This window comes from Dendropsophus ebraccatus, chromosome 11 (genome assembly GCF_027789765.1).
Source record: "Dendropsophus ebraccatus isolate aDenEbr1 chromosome 11, aDenEbr1.pat, whole genome shotgun sequence".
NCBI lineage: Eukaryota > Metazoa > Chordata > Amphibia > Anura > Hylidae > Dendropsophus > Dendropsophus ebraccatus.
Genome location: NC_091464.1, coordinates 48557352 through 48577759, shown reverse-complemented (window position 1 = coordinate 48577759; position 20408 = coordinate 48557352). Strand labels below are relative to the sequence as shown.

The following is a 20408-nucleotide window of genomic DNA, read 5'->3' as shown; positions in this document are numbered from 1 at the left end:
CCCTTAAGTGTTGAGGGCCATAACGGCCCCCCTCCCATCCTTGACCCCAGATTCCAGCCCAGTAACAAGTTTTAGAAGCAGAACTCAGCAGTAAAAGCTGTCAAACAGACAATAGGGATGGGGTGAGGAGGTGTTACAGCTCTCAGCACTTAAGGAGCTTGGCGAAGTGTCTGACACTTTGCACAATAGAATAAAGGCATTTTTCTATGTTCTAGAAGCACAATCAGATAAATTAAAGGTACCATGTGTCTCCTTGACCTAACAGTGTCAGCAGTTTGGAGCCAGAATTGCAGTTGACAGACTTTATCCTGTGTATTATAAGAGAAGATCCATGTAGCGGAGTGATGTTTACTGTCGCATAGACTGCCTCACAGCCTCCTGAAGAGATTTCCTGGTCACTAGGAGACGGACAACTTCCTCATTCTTCTTAGTGAGGCGCTTTCGGGCCTGATCATGCGTGACCATGGTCATGTCCCATCCATTTACCTGCAAAGATTTACCCATCTATTAAAAAGGGGGTTACACTTGAAGGCATGGATTACTAAGTAAAGCAGTAGTGTTCAGCAACATTCTCTGAAGGTTAAGGCCTTATTCACACATCCCGTAATCTATGGATCCCTATTTTCGTATTGGAGTCCATGCACATTGATGTCTATTGGGCTATTCACACAATCAGTAGATTACGAGAACACAAACCAATCCAAAATTGCGGATTCTCTCATAGAAATCAATAGGATCCCCCATTTTCTACGGATTGTAACCTTTTGGCATCTGCATTTCCGTTAAAAAAAAAAAAAAAGTTACCTGTTGAAAGGTTGTGTTTCTAAAAAAATGGTTTATGGAAATACAGAGGCACTACAGATGCCCAATCCGTAATTTTTAGTGCATTGTATGGATATCGGAAGGAATAGGAATCTATGGACATGAAATACTCAACATGTGCATCAGGCCTTAGGCTTGGTATTTGACTCCCAGTAGCTGGAGAAGTTGTATGTCACCCTAAGGCTGCCAAGAAAACATGGGTACAGCCTATTAACGTATCCATGTTTTCCAGGACTCCCTAGGGCGGCATCCAACTTCTCCAGCCACTGGGAGTCTAAGGGGCCTATTCCACGGAGCGATAATCGGCCGAATCGGTCCGATTCGGGCGATTATCGCTCGGTGGAATAGAGAAAACGATCAGCCGATTAAGGCCCAAACCTAAAATCATTGCTCACCCACCGCGCATCGCTGCGTGGAATAGCGGTGCGCGGCGGGCAACGGACGATTCAAGCAGCACACATTACCTTTATCCCGGTCCCACGCCGGTTTTGGAGAACGCTGCAGAACCTGAACAGTTAGGCAAGTTTCCTCCACACTATACAGCAGCAGACTGCTCTCCTTACCTGCATTATTTTGTCTCCCATTTGAAGGCCAGCCACCTCTGCAGGTCCTCCTTCAGTCACTCGTGTCACATAGATGCCCTGGAAGACAAAACAGGTAGCCAGAAGGTTAATATGCCACATTGGCAATTTAGATCTGTTCTATCAGGTTTGGTTCACATTCTTCTAATAGGTGCCTTCAATGGACAAGGCAGCCTGGAAATTATAGGATGACATTAAAACAGCAGATACACTCAATAGTACCTATGGCAGTGCTTACCAACCTGTAGCTCTCCACTGTTGCAAAACTACAACTCCCCATTATGCCAGGACAGCCTCCACAGCAGTTTCACTCCAACTTAAAACATGACCAGGGATACTTAAAGGAGTTTTCTGATTTAAACCTACTTGTCCTGTATCCACAGGATAGGGGACAAGTATGAGATTGTGTTTGTGTGTGGGGGTGGGGGAAGGGGTCCAACCTTTTGTGCTCCGAAGCTTTACAGCATTTTGGGGGTTGGCACAGCTGGAGCAGACTAAAGAAATTGACAGAACCTACCACTTACTATTTTCAAGCTAAAACCTAAAGTTACCATACCACTTATAGTTCAGAATACCCACCTTATCTGTCTTGTCCTCCGAAAAGGGGTTTTGGCTGGGGTCTTGATCAATACCACCTCCAATACTGAACCCCAGAATCAGGTTGTCTCCCTGACGCAACTTATGGATTTCCACTCTTTGCTATAAAATAAAGAAGAGAAAAGTTCATTGCCCTGTGGTATACACATACACACACGCTTCTATCGCAGGATACAGCATATTTTATACAGTGTGGTGCTGCCCAAAACGCAGAGTCTGCACTTCTGGGCTTATAGTTTTATTTTCTGGACACTAGGACTCAAGTCCAAGCCCTTTGTCTAATATATTGTGCATTGTGAAAAGGATGATCTCATGTGGAGAAGAATGACAAGGGATCTAGGTGATCTATCTGCCAGACAAGATAAAACCTTACATCACATCACAAATGGTTTTATATCCATTCCTTCCACTTTTTGATGTAAATGAATGACATGTGAAATTACAAGCCATTCAGTTGAGCGTTATCGTTGTGCTTTGGTGGTTTTATCCACTGATGTCAAGAAACAAAAAAAAAAAAAAACATGAAAAATAAGATATAAATGCAGTTCATGAATTTAGTGCTAGGAACAAGTGTGAACAAGGTCTTAAAATGTCATCTGTCATCACTTTAATTCTGCCTGGACCACAAGTCAACAAGGTGATCCCCAATGCGGTTCTGTCAACCTTAATTGATTGATCTCACCTATACCCAAACAGAGAGATTCATTATAGGTTCAGTCTTCCTTTAAAGGGGTTATCCAGCGCTACAAAAACATGGCCACTTTTCCCCCTAGTGTTGTATCCAGTTTGGCTGGGGTTTTAAACTCAGTTCTAAGTAAATGGAGATTAATTTAAAACCACACCTGAACTGGAGACAAGAGAGGGGGGAAAGTGGCCATGTTTTTGTTGCGCTGGATAACCCCTTTAAGCACACAGATCTGTGTTGCCTATTCTAAAATTATGTCTTACTTCTGACTATAGTGCCGACTATTCTCCTTTACGTTGTTTATTCTAAAATTATACAAAGAAAAATTTCACTCCACCCCACCTTAGAGAAGTGAAGGAAGGCACATGTTTGTTTGCCTTGCCCTTGGATACCGCAGATAAGCCCAGACCTATGTATCTGTAGAATGCAGCACATCTGCTGGGGTAACCAAGGGCAATGAAATAAACAAATCCACCTAGACCAAACACTTCTGAGGGCTCATGTTATATACTCCTATACTTTAGGAAGATCTCTCCACTAGGATATGTTCACATGCTGTGGATTTGCTACAGATGTGCTATGGATTTTAACTTTCCTATTGAAGTTAATTGGTAAAATCTGCACTTTGTGAACATAGCTTTATGAGATGTCTGAAGACTCTTGTATTCTAAGCCAGGCCAAACTTCGTGACTACTAATATGATGAAGGGTTGCCAATTGAATAGAGTAGACGACATCTCATGCCATGTGCGCCCTGCATTGCCTTTCTTTAAAGGTAACAGCTGGATGCCAGGAAGAAGAACCTGCCCTGCAGTGACCAATGGGCCGGACACCTATAGTATATAGTATGTTTTCTGGCAAAGGCTGTATCTGCCCAGGTTCACACTGCATTTTGTGGCTCAGTTACAGGTATCTGTCGGCATCAGGATGGAGACATATACTGTAGTGGGGCCCCTTTGTCTGCCAAAATGAGAGCCGATCTCTGCAGCAGCTCTCTGCCCCGGCAGATTCTTAGTATACACCACAGAGTGTTCATCGGGGAAAGACTGGTTATCAGACTGCAGAATGAAGCAATAAGGGGCTTATTCGCACACACTGTAACCTTTGTGGATTACAGAGAGTGAATCTGTGCAGCGGACTCACAGCTTTCCCGGCATCATGTATCAATATGATGCCGGGAGAGCTGAGAGGGTTTACATTTTTGTGGGACTTTACTGATACAGTTTGTGGGTTGTATTAGTAAAGTCCCACAAAGAGTTCATGATACATGATTGATATACATTATGCCAAGAGGGCTGAGAGACTACTGCATGGACTACGGATTGTGAGAATAAGCCCTTACTGCTTAATTCTTCAGCTTGCAGAGACAGATGCTATGGTAAGTCTATGGCGCCCATCACCTTCAACAAGCCAAGAAAAAAAAAAAACTCAGTTGGGCGCTTCTCCCTGCACCCTCACTAAAAATATTGTGTGAATAAGTGATAACTTTAAATGGCTAAATAAATGTCCACCCCACCCATTTCAGTAACTCATTCCCTCTGAATGCAGCAGCTGCCTCTGTAGGTTTTCTATTAGTCATTTGCTTTTACTATATACTGGAAAACATGGATTATAGAATATTAATAGGGACACATTTTACAGCTCGCATTATGGTGACAGCCCCTTCCTTTTATCATGCTGGTCACCCTGCTGTATTTACAAGAAGCCACATACTGTACTTACAGGATGACCAGGAATTATGGGGAGAGGCAGGAAAGCATGGCAAGTGTTCTAACATGTCATCCGCCATAGAAATACTGCTGTCACAGAGAGATGACTCAGACAGGAACTGACGGCCACTCTCAGGAATGCAGCGGTGATAGGAACGTCAAACACACCTCAGCTATGGGCAGCTCCACTATGGAAGGCTGTGCATTATCTTATGAACCACTTCAAGCTCACTTCAGGTTTAACTTTTGACCAATGGTCAACTTCCAATAATAACAGCAATAATTGAATGTTGTTGGAAAGATGCTGAGGGAACGGAATCCTCTGGCAAAACATATGAGGGATGAGTGAACAGAAACCAGTCAGGTTCCCATAAGGATCTGTTTATACTGGTACAGCCATTTCCCTTCATCATGGAAGCCACTACACAGTGCTATGGGCAGTCATCTGCATGCGCCCCATGTGACAATAGGCTGCATTGTGGTGCCTGAAGAATATCCCCACATATATATGACTAAATATGCAACGGATGTGCTGTCCCTTTAAGAGAATGTGCAATTGCCATGTCATATATTTTTGCTCTTATAAAGATAGATGTTCTTTAAAGGACATTACCATAAAGGTGCCAGATGTCCTACCCCATACAGGACACGTAATCCATTGTCACCATGGACTGTCATTTTGACTGTGGTGAACAAAACTGCCAAATAAACAAGCAGCTAGTCCAATGGCCTGAGGGAGGGCATTGCAGGGTACAAGAGCCGCACGGGGGTAGTCTAGAAGAAAGGGAAGGACTATAACATTAGGTCACGGGAGGATCTGAGGTGGTGAACAGATAGGAGATGCGGATTCAAGACATTCCTGAGCCTCCAGGGGAGAAGTCCATCTACAGATGACAGGACATACCAGCCCTAACTGCACTGGCTTCTCATAGAACAGGACTTGTCTGGCCTTGCTTTAAAGGGATTTTCTACTTGGAACAATTCCAACTTGTCAAAAGGTAACAAAGTGTTCCCCTTGTTGGGACCCCCAGAAATGAGTTGTAATCTATAAGAAACCTGGCAATAAATGTTTTATTTTTCCAGCAACACCACCACATGTGACATTGCACATAACTCAGTTCCCATTAAAGTCAATGGAATGCCTGTGTTAATATAGAAGAGAACCAGTGCTCCAGACAGTACAGTGCAGCGATGGGAACAACAGGCAGAAGACAACACAGCATGTACTAAAGCGCCATGGTCCCTTCAAACAGCAGATTAGTAGGGATGCCGCCTCCTCCTCCCCATAGCTGATCGTTCCTGTGTATGGGGTGGACGGGTGCTTGATAGGAGAGATAGCCAATGGCTGAGTGCCGCCATCATTTATCATCAATTGTTATCATCCGCACATCTCTTTACACAGAGATGTGCGACCGATAACGATACATTTTACCACTGCACAAAACATCCGAACAGGCAAAGAGCTGGCGTTTTCACGCTCGTCAGCTGATCGCTGGCACTTTTACACGGTCCGATTATCAGTCAAATGAGTGCTTCTACAAGCTCTTGTTGTCGATAAATGGCCTGTGTAAAAGTCCACAGAATAGATATGCTGTGAATTTGTTGCAGATTCTTTTAGATAACTTTAATAAGGAACTCAAAATCCGCAATGTCCTTAAAAAAAAAAAAAAAATTTTAAGTGATTTTTTTTTATCACCAGTTTATACCTTGATGTGACACCATCAATGGGATCCCATGAACATTGTCAGGAAGAAGCTGAAGGGACAGAGCTGCTCTCATGTAGTCTTGTACTGCAGCTCACAGCAAGACAACAGATAGGCACTACATCTATGCCTGATATCCGCCAACATTCACTTTGTCCTATTCAAATGAATGGGTCTGAGCTCTAAGATCGGGCACAGTTGATACTAAAAGTACAGAACTGCACCTGATAAACAATGAAGGGGTTACCAGAAAACCATCACCCCTACAAACTGTGCTCACTGGTGGGGGGCTGACTCTGGTCTAAAGAATCGGAAATCCTCTTTAAGGAACAGACACTGACAACACAAAGCTCTAGTATTCCTGGGCAACAATCAAATGGCTCAGTGTCTTATAACAAAGAGCCCAGTATCCATAAGGGAAAGCAGCGGCTGCACTTGTAGCCTTGTGTTTTATTTAGCATCTAACGTCATCCAGGAAAACAAGATATGAGCTGCACATCTGCAAGATTGTATATTCACATCTACAGACGGCATCAAGGCATCCGAAATCTGGTTTCTGGTACAATGGGGCAATAATAAAAACGTAAAGTATCTCCATCATTAGAAAAAAGTTAGTCGCAAAAGTTTGAACTCCCCACTGATCTCTTAAAGGGTTACTCTATATGAAAAAAAATGTTTTTAAATCAACTAGTGTCAGAAAGTTATACAGATTTGTAATTTACTTCTATTTAAATAAAATCTCCAGTCTTTCAGTACTTACAAGCTGCTGGTTGTACTGCAGGAAGTGGTGTATCCTTTCCAGTCTTACACAGTGCTCTCTGCTGCCACCTCTGTCTGTGTGAGAAATTGCTATTTGCTACAGTTCCTGACACAGACAGAGGTGGCAGCCAGCAGAGACTACCCTGTCACAATGGAAAGAGCAGAAAACTTCCTGCAGAACATATAGCGGATGTTAAGTACAGAAAGACTGATGATTTTTAAATTAAAGTAATGTACAAATGCATAAAACCTTTTTTTCTCTGGAGTACTTCTTTAAATAAGCTGGAAGAAGGGCACCGTTCTGCACTTCACTTACTGGCTCACCGCTTTTCCTGTCTCTCTGCATGAGGAAAATTCGACAGACTTAGAATGGAGCTTGTCTTGTCCGGGACTATGGAGATAGCAGTGTACTATCTGACAGTTCACCTGATCATGCACAGAAGAAAATAGCAATAAATTTGAGATCTGGACAAAGTTTAGGATGGGTACCTGGTGTGGACTCCATATAAATGCGGGGACAGGGGGGGGGGGGTACCTGGTGTGGACTCCTTATAAATGCGGGGACGGGGGGGGGGGGGGGGGGGACCAGGTGAGGACTCCTTATAACTGGGGGGGGGGGGGCGGGGGTACCTGGTAAGGACCCCTTATACCTGGGGGGGGGGGGGGGGGGTACCAGGTGAGGACTCCTTATAACTGGGGGGGGGCAGGGGTACCTGGTGAGGGCTCCTTATAACTGGGGGGGGGGGGGGGGTACCTGGTGAGGACTTCTTATAACTGGGGGGGGGGGGTACCTGGTAAAGGCCTCCTTATAACTGGGGGGGCTACCTGGTAAGGACTCCTTATAACTGAGGGGGGGTACCTGGTGAGGGCTCCTTATAACTGGGGGGTGGGGGTACCTGGTTAGGACCCCTTATACCTGGGGGGGGGTACCAGGTGAGGACTCCTTATAACTGGGGGGGGGGCAGGGGTACCTGGTGAGGGCTCCTTATAACTGGGGGGGGGGGGGTACCTGGTGAGGACTTCTTATAACTGGGGGGGGGGGGGCAGGGGTACCTGGTGAGGGCTCCTTATAACTGGGGGGGGGGGGTAACTGGTGAGGACTTCTTATAACTGGGGGGGGGGTACCTGGTGAGGACTCCTTATAACTGGGGGGGCTACCTGGTAAGGACTCCTTATAACTGGGGGGGGGGGGTACCTGGTGAGGGCTCCTTATAACTGGGGGGGGGGGACCTGGTGAGGGCTCCTTATAACTGGGGGAGGGGGGTAACCGGTGAAGACTCCTTATAACTGGGGGGGGGGGTACCTGTTGAGGACTCCTTATAACTGGGGGGGGGGGTACCTGGTGAGGGCTGCTTATAAATAGGGGGTGCATGGCGGGAACCCCTTATAACTGGGGGGGGGGTACCTGGTGAGGGCTGCTTATAAATAGGGGGTGCATGGCAAGAACCCCTTATAACTAAGGGGGTACTTGGATTGGGAACCATTGGCTTACACCAGTAGAATAGAAACATTTTGCCAATGTAAATATAACTTTTAACACTTTGCACTATTTTTTATCAACTTAAAAAGTTTCTTTTTTAAAGCGTCAATCTGGCGTCCATGGGGAGCAGCTTCATTCTTTCTTCCATAGTAACAAGGCTTCTACGTACCCCAATGGGTGACCTGAGCGCAGTATCTAGGACTAGAAAACCTCACCGCTGTCACCATACAGTCACATGATCTCATCCACTCTGCTTCATGTCATCTAGTGGAAACAGCGGATCGTGATACACAAAAAAATTATTTACAAAAAGTTTCCAAGTGGTGTAAAAGTTGTGTGATGGTGCGCCCAGTGACGTCACCGCTCTCCGTGATATCACCGGTATCAGGCTCCATAAGTCACCAACAACTTGTTACCGGACCCTCCATAAAGCACAAGTGTGTACGGGGCTGAGAAGGTAATAACTCACCACCACGGCAGTGACCGGCTGTCCCGGAATGAACGACATCCCTGCGGCTACTCCACAACTCGTCACCGCCACCGCCCGCAACTGGACAAAGCGGCCCGGGCCTCGCACACGCCCAGCTCATGAATATTAATAAGTCGACCCACCCTTATCTACATAGCACCGCCCACTTTAGCTAACGTCACGTGCTTTACCCCTGACTCATGAGTGCGGGCATGATGGGAATTGTAGTTTTGCACGCTAGCGGCATCGCTGCGTCCCTGGCTCCTCTACAGAGCTACTTCCGGGGGGAAATGTCATTTCCTGTCTCTTCTGAAGATGGCGGAGCTCGCGCTGTAGTGTCCCGGCTACTAGAGCGGCTGGTACGAGGAGGCTGGTGACTGGGCAGACGGAGGTGCGGTATGTACGGCGCGGATTACCTGCGTGTATACAGCTCCTCCAGTAATAGCAGCTGCAGAGGGCGACATATAATCCTGCACATAGGAGGACAGGCATCGGCTATTGTACTAGGCCCCAGCGGGATCCGTGTGTCTCATTTATAAGGCTCTGCTTACTGCCATAGCGCCACACATATGTAGGGGATGTGTGCGGTACTGCAGCTCATGTGCTGTAACACCAGACACGTCCTGCGGACAGGTGTGGTGCTGGTTTTGGACAAAGGAAACACTTTATGTATTAATTTCGTTAACTGCGGCCGTTGGTAATGAAATCAATAAATTTGCATTGATTCCAATGCAACATCGGCCATAGTGTGTACAAACAGTATACGCCACGGCCGTAGTGTGTACAAACAGTATACGCCACAGCTCATAAAACAGCGGCCGTAGTGTGTACAAACGGTATACGTCACGGACGTAGTTTGTACAAACAGTATACGCCACGGCCACAGCTCATAAAACAGCGGCCGTAGTGTGTACAAACAGTATATGTTACGGCCACAGCTCATAAAACAGCAGCCGTAGTGTGTACAAACAGTATACGTCACGGCCGTAGTGTGTACAAACAGTATACGCCACAGCCACAGCTCATAAAACAGCGTCCGTAGTGTGTACAAACAGTATACGCCACAGCTCATAAAACAGCGGCCGTAGTGTGTACAAACAGTATACATCACGGCCGTAGTGTGTACAAACAGTATACGGCACAGCTCATAAAACAGCGTCCGTAGTGTGTGCAAACAGTATACGCCACCGCTCATAAAACAGCAGCCGTAGTGTGTACAAACAGTATACGTCACGGCCGTAGTTTTTACAAACAGTATACGCTACGGCCACAGCTCATAAAACAGCGGCCGTAGTGTGTACAAACAGTATATGTTACGGCCACAGCTCATAAAACAGCGGCCGTAGTGTGCACAAACAGTATACGTCACGGCCGTAGTGTGTACAAACAGTATACGCCACAGCGACAGCTCATAAAACAGCGGCCGTAGTGTGTACAAACAGTATATGTTACGGCCACAGCTCATAAAACAGCGGCCGTAGTGTGTACAAACAGTATACGCCACAGCTCATAAAACAGCGGCCGTAGTGTGTACAAACAGTATACGTCACGGCCGTAGTGTGTACAAACAGTATACGCCATGGCCACAGCTCATACAACAACGGCCGTAGTGTGTACAAACGGTATACGCCACGGCCACAGCTCATAGAACAGCGGCCGTAGTGTGTACAAACAGTATACGTCACGGCTGTAGTGTGTACAAACAGTATACGCCACAGCTCATAAAACAGCGGCCGTAGTGTGTACAAACAGTATATGTTACGGCCACAGCTCATAAAACAGCGGCCGTAGTGTGTACAAACAGTATACGTCACGGCCGTAGTGTGTACAAACCATATACGCCATGGCCACAGCTCATAAAACAGCGGCCGTAGTGTGTACAAACAGTATACGCCACGGCCACAGCTCATAAAATAACGGCCATAGTGTGTACAAACACTGTATGTTACGGCCACAGCTCATAAAACAGCGTCCGTAGTGTGTGCAAACAGTGTATGTTACGGCCGTAGTGTGTACAAACAGTATATGTTACGGCCACAGCTCATAAAACAGCGGCCATAGTGTGTACAAACAGTATACGCCACGGCCACAGCTCATAAAACAGCGGCCGTAGTGTGTACAAACAGTATACGCTACAGCTCATAAAACAGCGTCCGTAGAAAATAGCAGTGCACACAATGTAAAGTGCGGCTGCCGGCCATACATTACATTGTATGCAATGCTTAATAAGAACTAATCAGCCCAATTGAGTTGATTTGGTTCCCTGGGGCACAGTATAAGGCTCCTGTGCAGCCCGCAGCACGTACCGGCCATGGCTGCTGCAGGAGCTTTATACCCCAGAAAATTAAGTTTAATCCGCCAGCCCAGAGCAGGTAGTCATCTGGGCGGCTCCCCGCCTGTGTGTAGTCACCGCTGTCTGCCTGTCAGCACGCTCGGAGTGGATGAGTGACAGGCAGAGAGGCCTGTTACTGGCACTAGGGCTCCATTACTCTGCCTGCAATCCCGGGTGCATAGTTGCGATCCCGGGAATCTGCAGGCAGGATCTTGAAGGGAATTTAAGATACATTCCCTGGAAAATCCCAGCCACAGATTCCCGGGAGCGCAACTATGCACCCGGGATCGCAGGCATCGCACTGGAGTGAGCGGCTTTCGGACAGAAAGTCTGAAAGTTCCGCTCATCTTTATCTGGCACCTCTCCCTTTCAGTCATCCACTTAAATCGAGCTGACAGGCAGAGAGCGGTTACTACACACGGAAAGGCAGCATTGACAACCTCAGCTCATAGTCCTTTTGATTGATTTGCCCCGAATTTTAGAATCTATTTGATTTTATGTGAAAATTGTAAATTCGATTTTCAAAAAAAATCATTGCGGGCAGTGTGGGGCGAGCGGTCCGGAGAGGGGTGCCAGCGGTGAGGTGGGGGGTAGGCGGGGGTGCAATGCCGGAGGAAAGGTGTTGGGTGGGGGTGCAGTGCTATAGGTGAGGTGTGGGGCGGGCGGCCTCCAGCTGCTTAATAGGGTTGTCCAGCGAAAATCTTTTTCTTTCAATTCAACTGGTGTCAGAAAATTATATAGATTTGTAAATTACCTCTATGTAAAAATCTCAAGTCTTCGCCTACTTGCCTCCCATCAGTTGCTGTATGTCCTGCAGCAGGTGGTGTATTATTTTCAGTCTGACACAGCGCTCTCTGCTTACATCTCTGGCTGAGACAGGAACTGTCCAGAGCAGGAGAGGTTTTCTATGGGGATTCCTATAGAAAACCTCTCCTTCTCTAGAGAGTTCCTGTCTCGGCCAGAGATGTCAGCAGAGAGCATTGTGCCTGTACTATTACAACCATTATTCACTATACCTCCATTACTACACCTCTCATCTTTACCTGTACTCTTACAACCCTTATCCACCATACCCCTACTACTACACCTTACCTAGATGGAGGCAAAAAGAAGATTTCCTATACTATATGGGAGCACTGAGTGGCACATATTTGGGGAAAGTACTTATATGGAGCACAGAGGGGGCTTGTTTACACCATGGGGGCACAGAGGGAACTTGTCTACTACATGGGGGCACAGGGGAAGCACTGTTACACTGGAAAGCAATACATTTGTCTCAAATGTCTTTATAATAGTATCTGTCGCTGCAAGGAGAAAAATGTTCTGTTTATTTAGCAAAAAAGAAAAAAAAATCGAGAATCGTCCACAAATAAATTTAAAAATCAAGATTTTGTTTTTTGGTCATAACGCCCAGCCCTGCTTCAAGTCCTAACAATGTGTCTAGTGACCAAATAGACCCCACCATAGATCCTAAAGGAGCAGTCCCACGGAAGTACAAAAACTGCAGGTCGGCCCCAGTCACTGATTACCTGGGCGGGCAGTCACTCAGCCGGGGATGTGACGTTGCAGCTTGCAGAGCTGCAAGTCACCGGCTGATGTGAACTGGACCCGGGAGCCGAGGACGGGTGAGTTCAGTTCTTTATTATTTTCCTGTCCCCACCAGCCTTCCTGCAGTTTTTGTACTTCCATGGCTCTTTTCCTTTTATTGACTATAGCTAAACTCAGCCACAGGTTTGGAATGATGACATAAGACCATGCTATAAAAAAATTATATCATCTGCTGCCCTCCATCCACTGACATGGATCTAATGCCTTTATGTTTCCTTGCACAGCTGTATCTGGACTCTGTACACTGGCGGCCATGGCTGCAGTCGGTCTGAAAAGAGAAGGTCCGCAGTTCATCAGTGAAGCTGCAGTGCGGGGTAATGCTGCTGTCCTTGACTACTGCAGAACATCGGTTTCTGCTCTCTCCGGAGCCACAGCTGGTATTCTCGGCCTGACCGCCCTGTACGGATTCGTCTTTTACTTCCTCGCCTCCTTTCTCCTCTCCCTGCTGTTGGTGTTAAAGTCTGGACGCAGGTGGAACAAATATTTTAAGTCTCGGCGGCCGCTTTTTACCGGTGGGTTGATTGGCGGCCTCTTCACCTATGTCCTGTTCTGGACCTTCCTATACGGCATGGTGCATGTGTACTGAAGTCTGCACGGTAGAGCTGCCATCTGGAAACACACTTTTAAATGGAATTCACAGACTCGTGCCCAGTAATGCATTCAACCAGACCTTTACTTTTTAAATGAAGTCTTCTGCCTGGTTTCTCTTAGTAAATTATCAGCGTTATGTATGCTTTCCTCTATTAACCCCATAAGAAACTTCTGAGGTTTCCTGTATGTTGTCAGATGAGTTGCTTCAATGTTAATGCACAGGAAAGAGATATATAGAGTCTATGAAATATGCAGTAATATGTATGATGGGTAATATATATATATGTAATGCCTCTATAGCTTACACTGAACGCACAGTATGGACCTCTATCGCTTGGTAAAATCTTCAGCTGCTACCTATGTGACTTGACCAGTACATTGACTCCTAGCTGTATGTGCAGATAAGCTTAATAAAGTTATACTTGAGGGGAAAGCAACAACAAGCTCCTATGACTGATGTTCTGATACAGACATTGATGCCAGACCAGTACCAAGTTGTGACCCATGTATTATAGAGGGGCTTTTCTTTATTGTTAGAGGAGTTAGTTGCCCCTACCAGCACAGTGTTTGAGTTAGGCTTTGTATTATCAGGATTCAGGGCTGCTGTCTCAGGTATATGCTTACAGTGTACACATCTAACATCCCTTTGCAGATGCTATACAGTGGCATCTAGCACTTATAGGCAGACTATATGCATACCTCACAGTGGCCCTCTATAGAGAATTGCAATGTACTTTGCTTTCTTATGCAGTTATCAAAAGCTCTTTTGAGTCATACACATTGACCTATGACTTTTGACATGTCTTTTTGAGAAGTCAAAATTTTAATTTTAAGGTGACAATGACCCTTTAAGGGTCATTGTCACCTTAAAATTAAAATTTTGACTTCTCAAAAAGACATGTCAAAAGTTTTGATTGCTCAGGTCTGGGTATTCAGACCCCCACTCAAATGTAAGAACTAACTGGCTTTAGGTGTATATGTAAGCACTTCACTACCTGACTTGTAGCTGGAGTAAGGCCCAGTTGTAAATCTAAGGAGCCTTCACCTGCAGCAATTTTTTTAGTTAAAGGGAGTCTGTCGAGTACCTGCAGGGACCAGGTCACCTGTTGCAGCACATAATCACTCACATTTTTGTCAAATAGATCCCTATCTTGGTGTGTTTCAGTTAACCCCTCCCAAGAATATAGTGTAGATGCCTGCAGGGATTTCCCTGGTTGCTTCCCCCAGCATAGTGTCTAAAGGACAGCTGCTGAGTCCAGGCACAGTACTATAAGAGGAGAATGAAGATTTAGGGCCCTATTCCACTGGACAATTATCGTTCAGACTATCGTTAAATCGTTCGAATCTAAACGATAATCGTTTGTTTGAATAGCAGTTAACGACCAACGTCCGAGCGAGAAATTGTTGACTGTTTAATAAGACCTGGACCTAATTTTATCGTTGCTCGTTCGCATTGAATAAGAAGTCGTTCCGTCGTTCACAGTAGTGCCGAACGATCGTAAGTAACTATTATCTTTCCATGTAAATGGGTGAACGATTTCAGGTCTTTCGCAATAGCAGTCGTTTGGATCGTTTATCATTAACGATTATGCAAACGATAATCGTCCCGTGGAACAGGGCCCTTAATATTACAGGTTGAAGTGGGTGTAGGTGGAGTCCAGTCACAGGTAACATGCAGAGGTCAGGATAGGCAGCAGTCATTTTGATTACCTGGCAATAAGTTAGGACAGGCGGCACAAATCGAATAACAACAAGCAAAGTTCACAACCTTGGAAACACTAAATAAAGAAGACGGAGAAGGCTGCAGGAGGTACTGAAATGAGGTGAGAATTGGGCATGGAAGAAAGTGGCAGCGCATTGGGTCCTATATCCTCTAAAAATCTCATATCTGGTATAAGAAACTGTGCAATTCTCAGATTTCCCGAATCTTGGAGTGAATGTGGTCTAGCTGCTATGATGCCTCCCATACACAGAAAGTCTCCCCCACATAAATGCACCATAAATGCACCTTTGCTTTAAAGTGTACCTGACATCATAAAATTTTTGACATGTTAGAGTGAGTGTTCAGACCTGTAATGATCGTGAGAACGAGCACGCAAAAGAGACACTGCAGCGTGGTTGCTCACCATTTTGTTTTAGAAAAAAAAAAAAGAGTTTGGCTCTATAGACTTACATTAGGAGCCTGACTCATCACATGACACAGAGCCGGGAGTGGACAGTGCTTAGCGCAGTCTTCTCCTGGCATATTTCCACTCAGACCGATCAAAACTTTTGACATGTCTCTATGACATGTCAAAAGTTTTTTTTATAATGACAGGTACACTTTACCCTAGTGGGTATGTATTCTGAGAGGAAACCTTCTCTGCCAGACCCATCCGACGATGACACTTCTCCCAGAGAATACAAGCAATTGGGCATGTTGAAATGCAAAAAAAAATTCTCATAAAGATGGTCACTTTGTTATAAAGCAACATTTCATTGCTCAGTATCAGCATTTTTATTTAGTTACTTTAGTAATATTACTTTATTGTCTTTTTCACATTGTTATATGGTCTCACATACAGTTCAGATTACATGTATCCGATAAATCATCAGTGATACTTTTCCCTCACATAGTCCTGGTCATCTTTGTGTGGGTGTAGTGAAGTACATGCTGTATCTTCAGCTAAGATATACAAGGTCGCAAAATGTGAATTTAGAAACGTGAATCTAAGTTTGCGTTGTAAGCTAAATTCTTATGTTTCCTAGTGATGTAACATGTGGCTATGATCCATAGTCGTCTTCTCTTTAGTATAGATTTATACTTTTATAATTGCCCTTTTAACACAATCAGTATTTTAATCACATTGTGGCATTTATAGGGGTATTCCCTTCTCATGGTTTTTTTTTTATACTGCAGGGCAAAGTGTACTTTTTATGCCTTTTCTATTTATTTGGGAGGTGAGGCAGCCAAAAGACAGCAATTTTCTTTTGGCATTGGCTATTTTTTTTACAGCATTTATTATGCAAGTAAATGACCTGTTTTTTTTATTATTAGTTCAGGCTTTTACAGCCATGTCAATATCAATTGTTTTGTTTTTAAGCAATCCCAAGCACCTAGATGTTGGGACGCCATGTACAATGTAAATAAAAAACTTAATACAATGATTTGCAAATGTCATAGAACATTAGAAAACATGTCAGAGGTTGAAAGTGAGACATTTAACCATGTCATGAAAAAATCAACTCGTTGAGAATCTGGCAGCAGGGCATCTAAAAAAATGGGATGGGGCAACAAGAAGCTGGAAAAGTGAACCAGCAGTTTACACATTAATGCTGAACAGTGTATAGAGGTTTTAGAACAACGTATTCTCACAACTAGATGGTGTCTTGCAAGGAGGGCCTTGCTTTTCTCAGAAGTAGTAGTGTTAAAGCACATACTGCATCCATCGCAACTGCACGGTTTTTCCAAAGAAGGATCCGGGTCCTGAACTGTCCTTACCTGCAGTCCGCACCTTTCACAGACAGAAAATATCTGGCAAATCATGAAATTACTTATCTGGGAAAAAAAACCTAGGACCGTTGAGTATCTAAAATCCCTCATCAGACAAGTATAGGCCAACATTCCGCATACAAAATTAAACCGGACATTTTGTTGTTAAAGTAACGCTACAATAGTAGACACGGCCCTGTCCCCACATTTATGAGACGCATCGCTCCTACTAAGTTCTAAATTATTATTTATTTATTTTTTTAACACAACATAGTATAATGTCTCACTTTCAACATCTGATACGTGTTCTGTGTTCTATCATAATTTTATGTGAGTTTAGGAGATTTCCAGATCACTGCATTGTGTTTTTATTTTACAACCGTTTTTGGATCAAGGTTGTAGGATAGTTGGACAATTGGTTTTAGTAATTTGGGTTATTTTCTATTTTTTTTCTAGTATTTTCTTTTTTTAGGTTTAAAAACTTAAAAAAATAAAATAAAATGTAATGTTCCCACCTTCGGGGGCTGAAACTTGTGTTCAGTTGATCAGAATACTGCAATATTTATGTATTGCAATGTAAACACTATCTTAGTACATCTTACCTTTGCAGGTTGTTTTAGCAGTACTAACATGGCAGATGTGAGGACCTTCACTACGTCCGCAGTTAATCCGTTAACCAGACAGATGATAGAAAGCAGTGACAGAGAGCTTTTGGCCCTCCAGCTGTTGGAAAACCACAATTCCTATCATACCTGGGCAGCCAAAGCCATATGTATATTGTCCAGACATAATTGGAACTGTAGTTTTGCAACAGCTGGAGGGCTGAAGGTTCCCCATGCCTGATATAGGGGCTTCATTTTCTATCAGCTCAGATCCTGCAGTCGCTATCAGCTGCAGCATCTAAGTTTCTGAGCCATGTGGCCATCTGTAGTGCATAATGCATAATTATTCTACCAATCTAACTTGTAATAAGATATCACCTCTCCTTTAATACTGGTTTCCCATTTATTGAATACATTACAGAGCTGCTCGGTAGCTATGCAATGTAGGACCCGAGGCATGCACCAGGATGATCCGTACATGTCAAAATACCACACCAAGTGGTTGAGATGTAGAAGCCAAGAAAACAACACTGTCTTCTACCCGCAAAGCAGTGAATGTAGCTTGTCGCTGTCTTTTTCATGAGTCTCAAGTGCTTGTTCTCCAGAGAAACAGACCGGCAGGAAAATGCATGGTGAATCAGAATGTCACAGCGCTCAGAGGGTGCAGCAAAATGGCTGTATAAACAGTGATGCAACAACCCAATGAAGAGATTTATGCTGCAGGAGATCTTCATATACAATATCCGTCTCACAGCAGCATGATGGCTATTAGAAGCTGTATAGTTGGGAAAACAAAGGTTCATGGATGTACCCCACCAGTATACCAGTGTGTCCAGCCATACAAATCTCCCTGACAGGCGCTTCTCTCTTATCTCCAAGTTTGTCCCATAGTAGTTAGGTCTCCACGCTCTGTAGCTGTTTCATTTGGTCTATGGCATCATGGCTTTTGGATTTCTTTTGACCATTGACTGGCAAAGTTTTCTTGGATGATCTGTAGATATATAAAATGATATATCGAAGTATGTGGCTGCCAATAGTTTGCCATTACAGTCATGCACCTTTCTCCCAATGGTGAATGTGAGACATAGTGATTCTTATGGATTTGAGCCTCATTATATATTTACACTCAACATTAGAGGTGCAACATCAAGAAGAAAAAGATGTGGAGTTATGGAAATGGCAGTATTGATAGACATGTTAATGATATGAAAATGATCAAAAAATGAAAATACATTGTTCAAAACATCTCAACTTTTCCAGTATCGTGAATGAGTGCCACACATGGAAATTCACACACGTACATGCCTTGGCATGTGATCTGTGCGGTTATAAAGGAATGTTCTGCATCGCTGAATACAACTCATCAAGATCTGCTGCCAACTAATGACCTCCTAGGTGTGCTCGATGGGAGATGAGTCTAGAGATGCTGCAGGCTGCTCACCGCACAGGCAAAATGTGACCTGGCATTGTCATCCTGGGACACGGCCATACCACTGGTTCCATTATCAAATCAATGTGACACCAACCTGCTAGTGTACCTGGAATGAGGACTAGAAGGGTTCGGCTACCATTCATTATGCCACCCACACCATAATTCCAGGAGTAGGACCTTAAGTTCACTTGTGAAAGCCTTTTCATGGTATTGCCCACGTGGTCTCCAGACCAATCTCTGCCTATCATTGCATCCAAGAAAAAATTGTGACATCCCTGAAGAGGATAGACCTCCATTGCTGTCCTGCTGTGCACCATGATAGTCTTTGAGAGTAGTGGTGTGAAGTCAATGGAGCACCTGTAGGCTGGATGTCTGGCTCAGAGCCCAATGTCGTGTAAGTGCCATCTGATGGTTTGTGTAGACACTGGTCAATGCCCTAAGCTTGGTATGTGATGTCCAATTTCCCTTGCAGTACAGAATGGATCATTACTTGTCATTCTCCTAATATGACAATCTGCCGTATGTAGGTTTGCCTCTTGCTGTCATTCCAATTCATTGTTGGTCTCTCAAGAACTGGGAAGTGCAACGCTGACCGGTGCTGACATCTTGACCTACGTGGGTAGCGATCTGCCAGTATGATGAAACAAGGTTTCTCTGTACAAGGATTCTGCCCCCCTCAGTTTGCAGAAAGTAGCGATATCTGGCACATTGATGAATAGGAGGCATCGCACAGTCATACTCTACTGACTTTCCAATCTCTGAGGTTACATGTGGCTGAATAAAATTTGTTTTTGATCTGGATGTTATACCAGTATAGCCTCCCATACACCAGAGTCTGGAGCCAGCTACATGACAATGTGATTATTTGCAGATCTTCCATTTATAAATGATACTTACTTTACTTCTTCAAATTTCTTGTCTCTGTAAAAATTACTCCTTTTGATGAAATACAGCAAGACCAAGTCACAGAAGAAAGCCCCCTAAAGGAAAATGAAGAAAGTCAGGAAGAATGCTGTACTAGTGTTCCAAGATTCATACGTGTTATATCTGCTACTTTATAAAGTTTACAGGTGAGGTGGATGGGACCTAGCTTCTTAGCTACCTGTGAGGTACAGGCCACGGCTGCATGACATACTAATTTCAATTGGGACAGTATTATGCCATTATAGAAAATTGGGATAGCCCTAGTTCAGGACCATCTTCTTTGGGCAGTACCCTCTCTGGTGAACTCAATAATGTTGAGTTGTATGCTGAGCGCTGTGTCCGTCTGTTTCTGCTCAGAGAGTAATGCAAGTGGTGTTGACCAATTTTAAAACAGTAATAACATATTGACCAATTAAAGGCCTTTGTTGTATGGAACAGAAGGGGTCCCAGCACCCGGAGAGCTACCGATCAACATTTCTGACATGTTGCTATGACACATCAGAACTTTTTTTTTTCACTTTTTCACTTTTTTTAACCTTTAATTTGTGGAACATGACTGACTTTTTGAAGGTGTCTAGAACTTTATATTGCACAAAAGCAGAAATAGATCAGTAAGACATCCTAGCATAGCTCAGTTCACATA

At 44.4% G+C, this 20408-nt stretch overlaps 3 protein-coding genes across 6 annotated transcripts in view; 1 reads left to right on the top strand and 2 right to left on the bottom strand.

Annotated features, from left to right (window-relative positions):
• Positions 1 to 289: 289 nt before the first annotated feature.
• Positions 290 to 8932, bottom strand: TAX1BP3 (Tax1 binding protein 3). 2 transcript variants are annotated; one of them, XM_069945263.1, is made up of 4 exons: positions 8805 to 8932; positions 1983 to 2102; positions 1386 to 1463; positions 290 to 486 (listed from the first exon to the last, which is right to left on the bottom strand). In XM_069945263.1, the coding sequence occupies exons 1-4, from the start codon at positions 8841 to 8843 to the stop codon at positions 349 to 351; spliced, it is 375 nt and encodes a 124-aa protein (XP_069801364.1). In that variant the 5' UTR covers positions 8844 to 8932; the 3' UTR covers positions 290 to 348. The 2 variants fall into 2 exon arrangements, with proteins under 2 accessions (XP_069801364.1, XP_069801365.1); XM_069945264.1 differs by lacking the exon at positions 8805 to 8932 and adding an exon at positions 7172 to 7235.
• Positions 8933 to 9076: 144 nt separating this feature from the next.
• Positions 9077 to 13778, top strand: EMC6 (ER membrane protein complex subunit 6). Of its 2 annotated transcripts, none has more exons than XM_069945266.1 (2): positions 9077 to 9195; positions 12969 to 13778. In XM_069945266.1, exon 2 carries the CDS (start codon positions 12998 to 13000, stop codon positions 13328 to 13330), a length of 333 nt encoding a protein of 110 aa, XP_069801367.1. In that variant the 5' UTR covers positions 9077 to 9195; positions 12969 to 12997; the 3' UTR covers positions 13331 to 13778. The 2 variants fall into 2 exon arrangements, with proteins under 2 accessions (XP_069801367.1, XP_069801366.1); XM_069945265.1 differs by having other exon boundaries at positions 9079 to 9200.
• Positions 13779 to 15821: 2043 nt separating this feature from the next.
• P2RX5 (purinergic receptor P2X 5) overlaps positions 15822 to 20408 on the bottom strand; it is a 30873-nt gene continuing 26286 nt past the window's right edge. For both annotated transcript variants that reach the window (XM_069945064.1, XM_069945066.1), the window contains exons 11-12: positions 19739 to 19821; positions 15822 to 18400 (exon numbers count right to left, since the gene is read on the bottom strand). In XM_069945064.1, coding sequence (XP_069801165.1) covers positions 18304 to 18400; positions 19739 to 19821 — 180 coding nt within the window. In that variant the 3' untranslated portion in view covers positions 15822 to 18303. The remainder of the gene's footprint in view (positions 18401 to 19738; positions 19822 to 20408) is intronic.

Bases quoted from the DNA above. Each gene is read 5' to 3' on its own strand.
- EMC6 (XM_069945266.1), top strand. From the start codon at position 12,998: ATGGCTGCAGTCGGTCTGAAAAGAGAAGGTCCGCAGTTCATCAGTGAA.
- TAX1BP3 (XM_069945263.1), bottom strand. From the start codon at position 8,843: ATGTCGTTCATTCCGGGACAGCCGGTCACTGCCGTGGTG. The intron at 2,103-8,804 runs GTGAGTTATTAC...TTTATTTTATAG, and splicing joins AGCCGGTCACTGCCGTGGTG to CAAAGAGTGGAAATCCATAA. The intron at 1,464-1,982 runs GTGGGTATTCTG...TTTGTCTTCCAG, and splicing joins CGGAGGACAAGACAGATAAG to GGCATCTATGTGACACGAGT.